This window comes from Canis aureus, chromosome 13 (genome assembly GCF_053574225.1).
Source record: "Canis aureus isolate CA01 chromosome 13, VMU_Caureus_v.1.0, whole genome shotgun sequence".
NCBI classification, from domain to species: Eukaryota; Metazoa; Chordata; class Mammalia; order Carnivora; family Canidae; genus Canis; species Canis aureus.
This window is the reverse complement of record NC_135623.1, coordinates 45,942,924-45,958,681: the sequence shown is the minus strand read 5'-3', so window position 1 is coordinate 45,958,681 and position 15,758 is coordinate 45,942,924. Positions and strand designations below refer to the sequence as shown.

The window sequence follows — 15,758 nt, the reverse complement described above, 5'->3', positions numbered from 1 at the left end:
ACTAGAAATAATGAAAAGGTGACCAAAAAATATTTTAATTCCTTGAAAACAAATGTATGTGGTGGTATTTGGTGAAGAAAAAAGCTATTCTCTCTAATTTACTCTCATAATCATCCAGCAAAATTTATTAAAATTCTTCTCCTCAAAATTAGTCTCTTTAGATCTGATTAAATGTAAGCTAGACTTTATTAGATGTTATCAAACAGTGTTTAGGTAGTTTAGTGGAAATGTTAACTATTGATTTGTTTTTTTTGTTTTGTTTTGTTTTTGTTTTGTTTTGTTTTGGTTTTTTGTTTGTTTGTTTGTTTGTTTGTTTTTACCTCTGGGGTTGACAATCAGCTTATTAATGCAACAATTAAATGTTTGGATATTTCCCTGACCAGTTATAGCCACAGCTAATCAGCAGTTAGTGCAAAACAGCAAAAGATAAGATTGAGAATACAGAAGAAGATGCTCTTTGATGTCATAGTAAAATACTATAACCAAGAGAGAGATCGTCTATTAACTGATGAGGATTCTGATATTTAGTCAGGAATTACAGAACTTTTAGGTAAAAAATTTTTTTTAACTTTAGTTTTTTTGTATAATAAAATATTTTTAAAGCTTTATTTATTTTAGATATGGGGGGTCGGGGGAGGAGCAGAGGGAGAAGGACAAACAAACTGTGCTGAGCACAGAGCCAGTGGCAGGGCTCAGTCTCATGACCCTGAGATCATGACCTAAGCTGAAACCAACAGTTGGACACTTAAGTGGCACAGTCACCCAGATGCCCCTAAAATATTTTTTCCCCTAAAATATTTTTAAAGAGACAGATTTCATGGGGCATACCTGGCAGGCTCAGTCAGTGAAGCATGTGACTCTTGATCTCATGGTCATGAGTTCAAGCCCCACACTGAGCATAGAGCTTACTTAAAAATAAATAAATAAATAAATAGCAGAACATTCAATGAACTGAGTATTATATTTTAATATTTTTCTTCAATGATGCCTAAGTACTTCATGAACTCTTTTTTCACTTCACTAATGTTACCTGCCACATGAATTGTACTATCAACTGTATCAACTGAAGTACAGGACATCGGATCTAAGGTAATTATATCACAGAGGCACTGTAAGAACTTTTTTTTTTTAAGATTTTTTTATTTTTTATTTATTCATGAGAGACACAGAGCTAGAGAGAGAGAGGCAGAGACACAGGCAGAGGGAGAAGCAGGCCCCATGCAGGGAGCCAGATGTGGGACTCGATCCTGGGTCTCCAGGATCACACCCCGGGCTGCAGGCGGCACTAAACCGCTGCGCCACCGGGGCTGCCCAGAACATATTTTAATAATAGTACAGGATTAGAGAGAGCTAAGGCATCCGGAAATATTCATTTCTGATGTATTAATTTGGTGATTTTTCACCAAAATAAAAATCGAGTGACATAGTATCATGTCACTTTTTTTTAGCTATATAGGCAGCCATATAACTTCATGTTAAAAACAAAATACTATTTGATAATGCTGGATGGAATTATGCAGGTGTTTGGCATGTAGAATTATAAAGCTGTACTCATTTATTTATTTGGGGGTGGGTGGGAGGGAGGGACAGAGAGCGTGGGCTGGTGTGATGGCAGGGGGAGGGGCAGAAGGGCAGAGAGAGGAAGAGGGAAAGAATGCCCAGCAGACTTCTCCCCTAGCTCCAGCCAGGCAGCAGACTCGACGATCCCATGATCCATGAGATCATGACCTGAGCCAAAACCAAGAGTTGGTCCCTCAACTGAATGAGCCATCCAGGTGCTCCTGGCCTGTAGAATTATAAGGATAATTTCCTGTGTGTTTGAAATATTTTAATGCAAAAAATGAAATAAAAACTTTTAACGAAAAATTTTTTTTATTTTTTATTTTTTTAACGAAAATTTTTAATGAAATAAAAACTTCTTAGTGTAAAAAAGAATCCACAAACCAAATACAGCCTCATAGCTTTATAACCAACTACCGAGTATGACAACCTCTATTTTTTTGTAACCCGTGTTATAGAAAATGAATAAAGAACAGAAGCCCTTGAAGCAACCTAACTGTATCTAAGACTGTTACTGCACACATTACAGAGGCATTATGAGGGCTACTTGCTTTCATGACTATTATATGGAAACCTAACACCCACAAGTCTCAAAAACTGGTGGGAAAAAAATGCAGTAGCGGGTTTATAATTTTCTGGTCTTTAAAAAAAAATCATTCAAGCTGAGATTAATCTTTTGGTTTATTTTTATTTTTTAAAAAAGATTTATTTATTTATTCATGAGAGACACAGAGAGAGAGTGGCAGAGACATAGGCAGAGGGAGAAGCAGGCTCCCCATAGGGAGCCTGATGCAGGACTGGATCCCAGGATCCTGGGATCATGACCTGGGCCAAAGACAGATGCTCAGCCACTGAGCCACCCAGGCGTCCCAATCTTTCTGTTTACAGTGTCATCACAAAATAGTGGTCCTGAAAACGCCTGTCAAAGTAGTTTTGCGAACAAGATCATTATTAGAAATCTGGGCAGAACAAGCAGTCCAGTTTCTACTGGAGCAACCCGCGGAGCTCCTCGAGGTGGCTCTGGCACCTGGCCCAGCACATCTCTGACGAAGCTACTTGTGTCCAGCACAAAAGTCAAACCATTCCCATCCTAAATAATTTCCTGAGTACCCGTGACAGGGGAAATTTGAAAGAATTCTGCTTCCCCACACCCACTAAAAAGAAGGAGGCCGACTCACAACAATGCTGATACCTGCACTGATTGATTCATCTCTTCAACCGGTTTCTGGTGATGCCTGTGCCCGGGGCTGCTGCTCGGGGTGACAACAGCTCAGCAGACACACTGTGTGGCAAGCCCTGGAGGTGCTTCTATCCAAGCAAGGGACAAGAGGTGATAAAAAAAAAAAAAAAAAAAAAAAAAACCAACAAATCAAGTCATGTAGTTTGATAGAAAGGAATACTTGCAATAAAAAAAGAAGAGGAAAAGAAAAAAAGAGATGGCTGAGGGGCCTCAGGGTGCTAGGGCGAGGGTGAGAGGGAACTTAGGTGTCAGGGTGGCCAAGGTGGGCCTCCTGCCTGAGAAAAGAAGAATAGAGCAAAGACTGGAAGGGTGGGGAGAGAATCGGCCAAATGGCTGTGAGGGCAGGATAGTGTCTTGGGCAGAGAGGATGGATGTGGTGCAGAGGGCCTAGGGGTCATGCACCCTTGGGTGCTAAGGACTTCAGAAGTGGGGAGTAGAGGGGAGAGCAGTAGGGGCTGAAGCTGCAGCACAGACATTCTTTCTGTTCGAATACAATGGGGAATCTTTGGAGGGTTTGAGCAGAACCGTAGATTGGCTTGACCCCGGCTTTTATATGGAGAATGGGCCATCAGGGGTGAGGGTAGAGAAGCAGGGGTACCTTTTCTGAGGCTGTTTTCATCATGTGGGCAAGAGATGTGGGGACTGGATGTGGAGGAGTAGCAATCATCAGGAAGACATGGTGCAGATTCTCCATGGATCTTGAAATATCTTAGAACAAGTTGGTCTTTTGATCTCACTCCGTATTTTAGCTCCACACAGTGGTACTTCTGGTGAGGTTATTTCTCTACGGCCTCTACCAAGAAGTGTTCCCTCTTCAATTTTTTTCTTTTGCTTCATCTAAGAAAATTCTGGTGTCACAAGAAACATATTGGCTCAAATTCTGTAGCAGTTCTGTGAACCTAAACTGAGGCTTCTTTTCCATTATTTCAGAGAAAAAGATGTATTGAGTCCATTGAGTGGAAACAGTCCTCCATTGACGCATTTTGTTGTTTTCTCTAAGTGCCATTCCCAATGCACAACCCTAAGATCAAGAGTTGCAGGGTCCACTGATGGCATCAGCTGGGTGCTCCCCATCCCAATGATGAATGTTGAATGAAATATATTCTAAAAGCTCATCCATAAGTCCGTTGTTATTCTGCACTTAGTTTTTCATCAAAATCATCATCATCATCATCATCATCATCATCATCATCATCACTGGAGGTTAGCCCCAACCTATGTAAACCTTTAATTCTACAGGCACTAAACCAGTATTCGTGGGTCTGATTCTTGGGTGCAGTAGCCCCCAGATCCCAACTAGGGATCTAGACTGACCATGTCCTCGGCCCCCTGCCTCCTTACCACCTAACCTCTCCACATCCTCCTTTCCCACCCCTCCTCCTCCTCTGGGTACATGAATTATCTTTCCTACCTGTGGCAGAGAAATCAGAAGTTGTTTTTCTTTTTTCTTTTTCTTTTCTTTTCTTTCTTTTTTTTTTTTTTTTTTGACCTCCCTGTCAAGTGGAACTAGCAGAGAAACTCACTGGGTCAGATTTTGTTGACAGGTCATAGAAGAGGTAGACACCAGAGAAGGTGGGGGTGGGACTCAGGGTGCAGGGCAGTGGGGGGGGGGACAGGCTCCTGGAGATGAGGGATGGGGTATTCCAGAGTGGCTGACATGGGGCACTGATGAGAGGGACTCTCCAAGGTGCTCAGCATTCCCCCAGTGCAGGGCTTCCTGATGCTGCTGATTGTCTGGAGCATTTTTCTCCCAAGACTGCTTATGCCCTCACAGCTGCTGAGGCCCCTGCTTGAAATATCACCCCCTCAGACATTCAGAGGCCTTGTGGGAGACAGCTACCCATCTCCTTTCTAACCTCTGACCCTGCTTTCTGCTTTCCTAACAGCACTTAACCCTGCCTGAAATCCTATTTCATATTTGCTGATTTTTTTTTTTTTTTTTGTCTTTCTCTCCCAAGAGAATGTAAGTCTCTCCCATGAGTTCAGAAACTTTTTTTTTTTTTTCCAACGTCAGGAACTCGGTCTCTTTATTTATCACCTAGGATGGGGCCTGGGACATAGTAGGTCCTCACAAAGTTCTCAGAGAACGACAGAATGAGTCCACGGGGGCAACTCTGTGGCTGGAAATTGGCAGGACATTGAAGCTGATGGAAAGGAAGTCCAGTATCTAAGAGAGAAGAGCTCAGCATCCATGTGCCTAGGGAGTGCTCTGTGTAAAGGGAGTAGCCACTGGATTATCTACCCTACACACAACAGTGATTTGCGATGATTTTCATGTGACCCAAACTTTTTTTAAATCTTTTTTTTTTTTAAGATTTTATTTATTTATTCATAGAGACAGAGACAGAGGAGAGAGAGAGAGAGAGAGAGAGAGAGAGAGAAGCAGGCTCCATGCAGAGAGCCTGACGCGGGACTCGATCCAGGGCCTCCAGGATCACGCCCTGTGCTGCAGGCGGCGCTAAACCGCTGCGCCACGGGCGCTGCCCCCCAAACTTTTTTTTAAAAAAAGAATACAGTTTTACTGTAGTTTAAAGCTCCCATTTGTACGCAGACCATGTAATCACAAGGTAAGCTTATGTAGACCACTGTTATTATGGAAGCATAAATAATTTTCAATATTATAGGAGAGCATTATCCTAAGGCTTGGTTGACCTAGTTGCAGTTAAAGCACATATGTGCAAGCAGAAAATAGAATTTGAAGAATTCCAAAAAAAGTTTCACGTACTCCTACCCTTTATAATTCAGAGGCCTTCTGCTACCCATCCCCTCTCCTCATCTGCAATCCTCTTCCCTTACTCATTGGTCAGAAATATTGAGAGGTTTTTGTTTTTTTATGTTGCATCCTGGCTGGAAAAAAAATTCATATTGAATATTTGAACACACCAGGTTTTATGTAGATTCTGGTTACTTTATTGGATCTGGTTGTAAGAAACTCAAGAACCTTCTACATGGGGAAGATCCAGCTGTCCTATCAGGTATGGATTCAGATTTGTTCCTTCTTTATCATTAAGTGACTATTAGAGCCCAGTAAGTTGGAGAGGACCCAAGGGTGAGAATGTGAATAAATATATAATATTATAAAAGGCAGTTACATGAAGGTTATTTCTTTGAACTGCAGAGTTCTTTCTGAAAGTCTGATGACCTTTCATCTAAAAAGGTGACAATTTTCTCTCAGTGCTGCTCCCAAGTCTCCCCTCCCCTCCTGCCTGTTACCCACCTGCTGCGTCCTTGCTCCTGTGCTCTTTCTGGTCGCTTTATCTGATTCCCTCAGGTTCTTTCTCTCCCGTGTCCTTCTCCCTCCCCACCCTTCCCTTCTCTTCTGTAGGAAATAACCTAGTTTTATAGAGGAGGAGCCTGATCTTCCCGGGGGAGCAAATTCCACGATTTGTTTCACTCAATGTCTTGCGGCAATTGATCTGATTCCTTGATTTTCTTTAAACTAGCAAATATTTTCAATATGAATTTCCCAAGAATAGCATAATAGACCTAACTGTAGGTGCGGGGGCCAGATCGCCCAGGCAAGTCACTTAATCTCCTTGTGCTTCAGCTTTTCCTCATTGACAAGATGGGAATAATAATGCCATCTACCCTACTGGGTAATAATGATTACATATTTAATATTTATACTTAATACTAATATTATAAATTCAAAATGTTACAAGTATTTAAATATTATTTTTTAAGATTCTATTTATTTATTCACAAGAGACACAGAGAGGCAGAGGGAGAAGGAGGCTGCCTGCGGGGAGCCCGATGTGGGACTTGATCCGGGGACCTGAAGGCAGAGGCTCAACCACTGAGCCCCCCAGGTGCCCCCCTCCCTCTCTGTTTTTGAGTTGCTTAGTTCACTTTGTGGCTTCATTTTCTCAATGCCATAGGTTGTGGATTCAATCCCTGTTGAAAATTATGCTCTAATACACTCTTTTGTGGTCTTAACTTGTGCCTTGATCTGAGAAGCATGTGTCATAAGTACTTGAAAAAATATATTTATAACTATGGTCCTGTTTTATCTTTTTGTCCAAAGACTGTTAGGACAGTTTCTTGAATTTGAATGCTTAGAGTCAAAGTTCTCAACTAAGAGTCTGCGAAAAGATTTCAGAGGGCTGAAATACAGTGTACTTTCTGAAGTTATGTTCAGTTGTTTGTTTATATGTGCTTGTGGTATTTTTCTATGAAGTCGTCCACAGATGGAACTGGAGGATATTATGCTGAGTGAAATAAGTCAATCAAACATTATATGGTCTCATTCACTTGGGGAATATAAAAAAGTGAAAGGGAATAAAGGGGAAAGGAGAGAAAATGAGTGGGAAATATCAGAGAGGGAGACAAAACATGAGAGACACCTAACTCTGGGAAACAAACAAGGGGTAGTGGAAAGGGAGGTGGGCGGGGGGTTGGGGTGATTGGGTGATGGGCACTGAGGGGGGCACTTGATGGGATGAGCACTGGGTGTTATGCTATATGTTGGCAAATCGAACTCCAATAAAAAAATAATTTAAAAAATCATCCACAGCATCTCCAGTTTTTCAAAGGGTATTACGAGCTAAGTACATTAAGAACCACCAGATTAGGGCACCTGGGAGGCCCAGTGGTTGAGTGTCTGCCTTCAGCTCAGGTCATGATCCCAGGGTCTGTGGAATCAAGTCCCGCATCGGGCTGCCCACAGGGAGCCTGCTTCTCCCTCTGCCTCTCCCCCTTGTGCTCTGTCCCTCTCTCTCTCAAATAAACAAATAAAATCTTAAAAAAAAAAAAAAAAAAGAACTACCAAATTAGAGAATCAACACTATTGATTCTGTCAGAGAATATACTAAAGACCTTTATTGAGGTATATTTATATATTTTCCACATTTTACTTTTACTTTGTGGATGAACCACTATTCTTAATGTCCAGATATTATGTTAAGATAAGGGTATTAGCTGAATGAATTCCGAGTTCCTGCCCATCTAAAACAACAAAACAAAACAAAACCCACAGTAAAATAATCTTATGACCCTAGAAGATGTAACCACCCTAATCTGTGTATGGTTCTTTTGAGTTGAGGAGGAAATTAATATAAACTCCAGGAGGAGACCGGAAAGGGTGGTTCTAGAGAGATGAGGAAAACCCTGGAAACATACCGCCAAATGCTCCTGATTGGAGGGGGTGCAGGGGGAAGGGGTCCCCTTATTAGGAAGGTCCCCACTTCAATGTTGTCTGTGAGTCAGGCGTGGGGATTGTCACCTGCACTGGGAAACGCTGGCACTTTGAGAAAAGCATTAGGATGTTCCCACGTCCTTGAACGTGCCGCTCAGATTATATACAATCTCAAGGAATCATCTTCCCTCTGAGCTGGTTTTGTTCAGTTTTTAATTTCTGGAATAAAAATAGACATGCCTAGATATGTGGTTCTAAGACTGGGCCAGAAATGGCCAAGAGGCAAAGGCCAGCATGCAGTGCAGCAGTGACGCCATTACATGGGCCTGGTGTCAGGGTTCTTGATTTACTCCTTGACCTATTTGAGTTCAGAGGGGAAAAGGCTAGCCAGCGAGCACCCTACATTGGATGCAACCCAATTCAGAATCCGTAGAATTACTAGGAGTTGTTCAGCAACACTTGATCTATTTTACTGCCATAGAAAGTGAATGAAAACGTGTCATAACGCCCCTTGGTGAAGCTTACCCTGATAATATAAATATACGTAGACGCTGCTACTCAATTACACTTGTTTACAAAGAAAACCTTGACTTCTACTGAATGGTTTTTGGCCGTTCTGAGGTATGAATTCCTACCCCAGCAGTTCCCTCCACTGGAGACAGCTCCTCAGGTCAGTCACCCTGCTTACGACTTCTCCAGGGTATTGGCCTTCAACTGTGGGTTAAACCTTTTCATTTTTGAGGGAGGCTTATAAACAAAGTTTTGTTTTTCCCCTGTATAAAAAAAGGGCCGGCTCCAATGATAAGAAAGATTACATCCTGTTAGAACATTCAATGAATTTCTGTGAGAATTGACAGCCCGATTCATCAGTGCTTAAGCTTCTGCTTCAACTCCTTATGCACATTCTCAGGTACTATCCAGGTAAATTAAAGTTTTGTTTTGTTTTTCTGAGGTGCCCAGGTGGCTCCGTCGGCCAAGCACCCACCAGGCTCTCGGTTTCGGCTCTTGGCACAATCTCAGGTGGTGACATGGAGCCCCACGCTGGGACGTGTGCCGCTGAGTGTAGATCCTACTTGGGATTCTCTTACTCTCCCTCTGCCCCTTCCCCTTCTCTCTCTCTCAGAGAGGAAAAAAAAAGAGAGAAAAAAAGATCTTTTAACTCAAATGCTGAGAGAAAACTTTTCTCCTTTCACAATGTATATACATGGAGAATGTTCAAAACTGAAAGGCATTCTTGAGACTTTTCTCCCTGGCCGTCTTTCTGCCCTGTACCCAACGAGTGGACTTGGAGGTGTTTTTAGTAAGCAGTGAGGATATTCGCATTTTATGCGAAAGCTCATCTAAAGGCCTCTACTGGGAAGGCTAGGCTTGGTAGTGTCAGGTGGACAACAGAGCCTACGCTGGCAATGCGGGCTAGCTTCTTTCCTAGTCATCCCAGTGCTTGCTCAATTCTATTACATTCTGGGACACTTCCCTCAGCTTCTAGTCTTCAGTAGTGTCCATTCTGCTATCCAACCCATCAATTAAGCATAAATAATTCTATTTTTAATTTCTAGGATCTGTTTGGTTTGAGAGAGAAAGCGTGCACACAAGCAGGGAGAAGGGAGGAATAGAGGGATAGGACCTATTTTGCTATGGTAACCTGTTGTGATAGATGCAATTCCCTCATTAGTCTTTTGAGAATATTATAAAGTTTATTTTATTCCCTTAGGGGTTTGTTCTTGTTGGATTCATGTACCTCTTGTGGTGTTTTAAGTATCCCTCAAATGTTTAATGTTTTGTTTTGTTTTTTTTCTTTTACAAATTCCCGTTTACCTGTTGATGAATTGAAGTTCTAATTATGGTGCCTTTCCCTGGCAGGAGGAAAGCTATGCTAAGTGCCCTACGGTCCTGCCCTGTCAGAATTTTTTCTAATGAGGTCTGAGCTCTTACCTTTAGCCTGAGATCAGTGCCACAATCGGCTGTTCCCTTCAAGATTTTTTTTTCTCTATGCCTTTAGTGGATGTAAATCTATTTTAGATGGTTAGGGAACCCTTACACTTCAACTCTTTCTGCTGAGCCTCAATTTCAAGAAAGTGAGTAGGGTTTGGCTGTTTCTAATTCATTTAATGGCTCCTCCGTGATTTCCTATTCTCTGTATTTGTCCTAAGATTAAAATATCCCTGGAATTGTTATGTCTTTGGTAGTTTTCTCCTGCCTTGACCTGGAACACAGGTTTTCTTGTTCTTGATTCTCTTACAATCTAATCTCACTTATTTTTCATCTTTGAGAAATTCCTCTTGTTCACCGATAGCACCCTTTGTGTTTCCAAGTCACTTAAGGTTTTACTCTATCAAAATAGTGTGAACTATTTCATGCACGCAGTATAGATTCTACTACAATGAACACCCCTGTGCCCACCATCCAGCTTGAGAAATAATATACCACCACAATATAGTACTTAAGCGTTCCCTGTGTATTCATCCCTGATCTCATTTACTTTCCTCCCTTCTCCACTGGAAATATTTAAAGGGATTTGGGACATGAAGTAGGTGAACGTGATCGGTTTGCTATGCCAAGCCAAACACCACTGAATTAAAAATTTCAAAACCAAGACAGAAGAGTGTTTGAGAGGACTGTTCTATCATAATTACTCATTGGTGTAAATCCTAATACTTTATTGTCTTAAGGGGTATACAATGCATGGACAACACTGGAACATGTTATTTCGATGCATGCAATTTGCAATAAAAAAAAAAAGATGAACTCTAATGTGCCTAAGTTCTCATTCCACGTTTAGTGGATTTTAAGACTGTTGGTCCAGTTTTGGGTTTTGGTTTTTGTTTTTCCTTTCAGATTATACAAAACTTTGTCCTGCTGATAAATTTCATTTTGCTTAGGATAGCCCAAATGAGTTTCTGCTGTTTGCAAGCAAAGAAGCCTACCTGCTCCATTCATGTCATTGCCAGCTATTTCCTTAAACTGGAGGGTGTTTTTGCACCCCTATATAAAAGTTTTGGTTTTTTTTTTAAGATTTATTTATTCATGAGAGACACAGACTGAGAGAGAGAGAGGCAAAGACATAGGCAGAGGGGGAAGGAGAAGCAGGATCCTCACAGGGAGCCCAATGTGGGACTCCATCCCGGATTCTGGGATCATGACCTGAGCCGAAGGCAGGTGCCCAACCACTGAGCCACCCAGGCATCCCCTTATGTAAGAGTTTTTAAAACCAAACTAACATTTGTTCCAAGAGTTTTTGACCAACCCTGAGTTAACTTCAAATTTCTTTTCATCCTAAAAAATGGTGTATTTTTGCAAAGGAAATAATCTATTTCTGCCAACACAGTACTAATCAAAAAGCACTTTAATAAACTGGCTTTAGTTTCCACTCTTTCCAACTTATTCTAAATAAAAAATAAATGTTAAACACAAATAAGATTAGTCTTCCCAACTTTAGTATGTACAAATAAAAATCACAATTTTTAGACGAAATACTTAGTTCTAAAAGAGAAACTGTATCAGCCAGAAAACACTTTTAGCCAATCCTTTGTACTCATCGTAACAAAAAAAGCACTCCAAGGAAAACTGACCAGCGAGACAGTTACATTTGTACTTTCAGATATAAAGAATTAAATTTAAAATGCATTCACTCTTTCATCTTCTAATGAAAGATAACCTATTCTCAGAAACAGTGTGAGCACTGTTATGGTAGTCTAACTCCTACATGAAAATATGAGCTGAGAAACAGTTTACTGGAATAACATAGCTAAGAAACCTTTGAAAATTAGCTGAGGATCAAAGTATTTTCTATAAGTTCAAGATCTTATCTTAGGATGAAAGGTAATACAGGTTCTTAATCTACTTTAAAAAGAACATTGAAATTAAACCTTTCAATCACAAACAGTCAAAACTTTTAATTCAGAATGTTTCTTAAATATCAAATTTCTCTTCACAGACGCTATGTCCATTTTCTTCGTAATCTTCTCTTGTTACTACCATATCTTCAAAATCGTCATTCTCTGATATCAATTTTCCACCTTCCCAGGCATAAGTAATAGGGCTGAAAATAAAGTTAAAATAAGTGAACCCAGATGACGGCACAGAACTGAAATGCCAGAAAACATTCATTAGTAGCTAAAACATAGCAATCTCTACCCAACTTAATTTAACAGAGAATCACTTGTGAAAATAAGCAATAAAAAAAAAAAAAAAAAGAGCAATAAGCTTCATAGGAATAAGGTAAACTAAGAAAGAAAAGAACCTCAGCCACCAGTTTAACTAAGCGTTCTTTGTTTCCCTATGCCCTGAATTTACAGACCCTCCACTTCTAATAATAAACAAGAATACAAAAGCTCAAAAATGCATAAAATGAAAAATACTGTCATAACAGGATATAAATTCTGTATGTGGCAAAGATAGGTCATCTATTTTGCAGAGCAACCCATGAAGTAACTATTCTCTCATTTTACAGATTTGGAAAATGAGGTTCAGAGAGGTTAAGTGTGGGACTAGGATTTAACCCCAAACTATTTTTAGTCTGTGCTTTAGCTGCCACACTGCTATCTCTAATAAATGAAACGTTTACATGGTAGGACACAGTAAGTAAAATTTTGGCACACATAAAAAACATTTAGTTTGGTTTTATCTTCAACCAAGATTATACTTTATGACTCAATTCTATTTCTACTGTTCCTCTCTCCCAAATCAGTTTAAAATCTGAAAAATGATGAAAAGTTAATGTTTTTCTTATTATATTCATTGTATTTCCTAACCTTTAAACATATATTTATTTACATATCTATATAACATATATACATATATAAAACAGATGTATAATAAAGATTTGCTGAATAAAAGAATAAAAACTATTTCTGATGATCTCCTGCCCTGTAATGTATACATGATTTGCATTTAAAATGAAGGAGGGATGCCTCAGCAGTTGAGCGTCTGCCTTCAGTTCAGGGGGTGATCCTGGGGTCCTGGGATCAAGTCCTGCATTAGGCTCCCTGCATGGAGCCTACTTCTTCCAAAGCCTGTGTCTCTGCCTCTCTCTCTCATGAATAAATAAAATCTTTAAAAAAATAAAAAATAAATAAAATGCAGGAGGGCGCCTGGGTGGCTCAGTTGGTTAAGCATCTGCCTTTCGCTCAGGTTATGATCTAAGGGTCTTGGGACTAGTTCTGCATCAAGTCCCTGCTCAGCAGGCAGCCTGCTTCTCCCTCTCCTTGTGCTCTTGCTATCTCTGTTTCTTTCTTGAATAAATAAATAAAATCTTTAAAAATAAAATAAAATGAAAAATAAAAAACATGTAGGGGAAACAAAGCAAAAAAAAAAAAAAAAATGTGTGGGATGGGATGCCTGGGTGGCTCAGTGATTGAGCATATGCCTTCGGCTCAGGGCATGATCCCAGAGTCCCGGGATCAAGTCCTGTATCAGGCTCCTTGAATGGAGCCTGCTTCTCCCTCTGCCTGTGTCTCTGCCTCTATTTCTCTCTGTCTCTCTCATGAATAAATAAATAAAACCTTAAAAAAAAATGTGTGGGGGATAAAGAAACATGGTGGAAAAAATAAAAATAAAATAAACACATAGGATAAAAATCCAGTATGCTTCGGGCAGCCCCAGTGGCGCAGCGGTTTAGCGCTGCCTGCAGCCCAGGGTGTGCTCCTGGAGACCCAGGATCGAGTCCCACATCGGGCTTCCTGCATGGAGCCTGCTTCTCCCTATGCCTGTGTCTCTGCCTCTCTCTTCGCTCTCTCTGAATGAATAAGTGGATAAATCTTTAAAAAAAAAAAATCCAGTATGCTTCATATTCTATGAAGTACATAAACATTAATACTGATAAAAATCATTCCAATGCCCAACAATTGTTTATTCTTTAATCTGATACCTATAAATTAAGTGAGCAGCAGACGAGGGACTTCTATTTACTGCTATTGATTTAGAAAAATTCTACTTTACCTTTAAAAGGAAACTCTAAAAACTAAGAGTCAGGTATATGGGGGGGCACCTGGGTGGCTTAATTGGTTAGGTGTCCAACTCTTGATTTGGACTCAGGTCATGTTCTCAGGGTTGTGGGATTGAGCTCCGTGTTGGGCTCAGTGCTGGGTATGGAGCCTGCTTAAGATCCTCTCTCTCCTTCTCCCTTTGCCCCCTCCCCAATGCATACGCGTGCGCGCGCTCTCTCTCTCTCTCATTCTCTCTCAAAAAAAGCCAGATATAGGGGGTCTTATTTACAACTCTGCCACCTGAGACTGGGACAGCGGCAAGGGGGTGCTATTTAAACATATATTTGAAAAAATAAAAATAAATAAAAATAAACATATATTTGGTAAGAGACATGTATTTGCTCCTGACTGCACATGAAGAGAACTAGGTTTTAGCCTGGTCACTTCTACTAACTTACTGTAAGGCCTGTGCCAAGTTATGAACCCTTGTTTTTTTATTTACAAAGTTAAAATGCTGAACAGGATGTGGCCTTGCTACTCTTCTTCCCCAGGAACTACACTCATCATCTCAGCATCAAGCTGTCATAGCCCACTGAAATGTCAGGCTTATCATTTTAATTATTGAGAAAGGGAAAATGAGGATTCCAAAGGTGAAATAAACCTGCCAGAACCAGGCTTTAAACTCAAGTCTACCTACTGACAGTTGTTTTTTTTTTTTTTTTCCTGACCGTTTTATCTACAAAATGACTTCCATGTTTTATTTCTAAAAGTAAGCCAACACTTACTTTTCAGGCAGCACAACTGAAACATCGTAATCTGTTGGAGTGAGACATCGAACTTCTGAGTAAACCCTGTCTCTAAATCCCGGGAAAAGGGAATTTCCTCCTGTCAAAACAATGTTCTTAAAAAAATGCGGCTGCATTTCTTTAAGAGGAAAAAAAGAAGAAAAGGCATCAGAAAACCTGTTTACTTATCTTTCCAGAAAGACAGAGATGAGGGCTTAGACAAGGGCAATCAGTTATAGTTATTGGTTGGGAAAACATGTTAATTGTTTAATAACCATAAAAATTATTTATAATTTGTAAGATTCTATAATGAAGTTAAGTTTACACAAATTGGCCTACTAAACAGTGAAACATGACCTCATAGATCTTTAAAAGAAAGGCTAAGGTGAAGAGGAAGGTGAACTGCAGACTACTTACATATACATGTAAGCTAATATGTAAATGAATAACTTTCTAGCAGCAGATGTTTGATAATTATGCTCGCTTTTTCCTAAAATGGAGGAGGTATTTCTGTAGGCTGAGATTGTGAACTAAGGTAAGGCTAAAAATGAAGGCCTTTAAGGCATTTTAACGTGGAAGCCCAAACCTCCATGTTGTCTCACTTCGACAGATATATTCATTGTGCAACATTTACATTTGATAGTGAAAAATACTCATTATCCATAAGCATAAAGGATCTTATATTCTACACTTACGGTTACATGATGGGTGCCATATGGTTAGTTGGTATTAAAAGCCATGGGGAAATCTATGAGGAATTAATACATAATGGCCACCCCACATAATGCTTCCTTTCACAAAACAGGCACAAAGTTCCCTTACTTTGACACTGAGTCTCATGATATTAAAGCAGTGTAGTTTAAAATGCTGTAGAACACTACCTGCAACTTTCTATAAAGTGAAATTAATGAGACATTAATACAAAAATAGTTGTGAAATAACTACATTATGTGATTTTCTCTTCTTTCTCTCTTTTTTTTTAAAGGGAGGAAAGGACATTGCAAGTGGTGGTAGATTTTCTCCAATGCCTAGACTGTTCCTTATGAAGTAGGAAGACACTTTCAAGATATAAAAGTACTCTCTAACACTCTAGAAAATTACTTAGGTGAGGGATC

At 40.1% G+C, this 15,758-nt stretch overlaps 1 protein-coding gene across 4 annotated transcripts in view; it reads right to left on the bottom strand.

Moving 5' to 3' along the window:
• Positions 1 to 11,259: 11,259 nt before the first annotated feature.
• ACTR6 (actin related protein 6) overlaps positions 11,260 to 15,758 on the bottom strand; it is a 29,330-nt gene continuing 24,831 nt past the window's right edge. For 3 of the 4 annotated variants that reach the window (XM_077846008.1, XM_077846007.1, XM_077846006.1), the window contains 2 exons: positions 14,644 to 14,782; positions 11,260 to 11,973 (listed from right to left, as the gene is read on the bottom strand). In XM_077846008.1, the coding sequence (XP_077702134.1) occupies positions 11,844 to 11,973; positions 14,644 to 14,782 (269 nt within the window). In that variant the 3' untranslated portion in view covers positions 11,260 to 11,843. The remainder of the gene's footprint in view (positions 11,974 to 14,643; positions 14,783 to 15,758) is intronic. The other variant, XM_077846009.1, reaches the window with a different exon arrangement.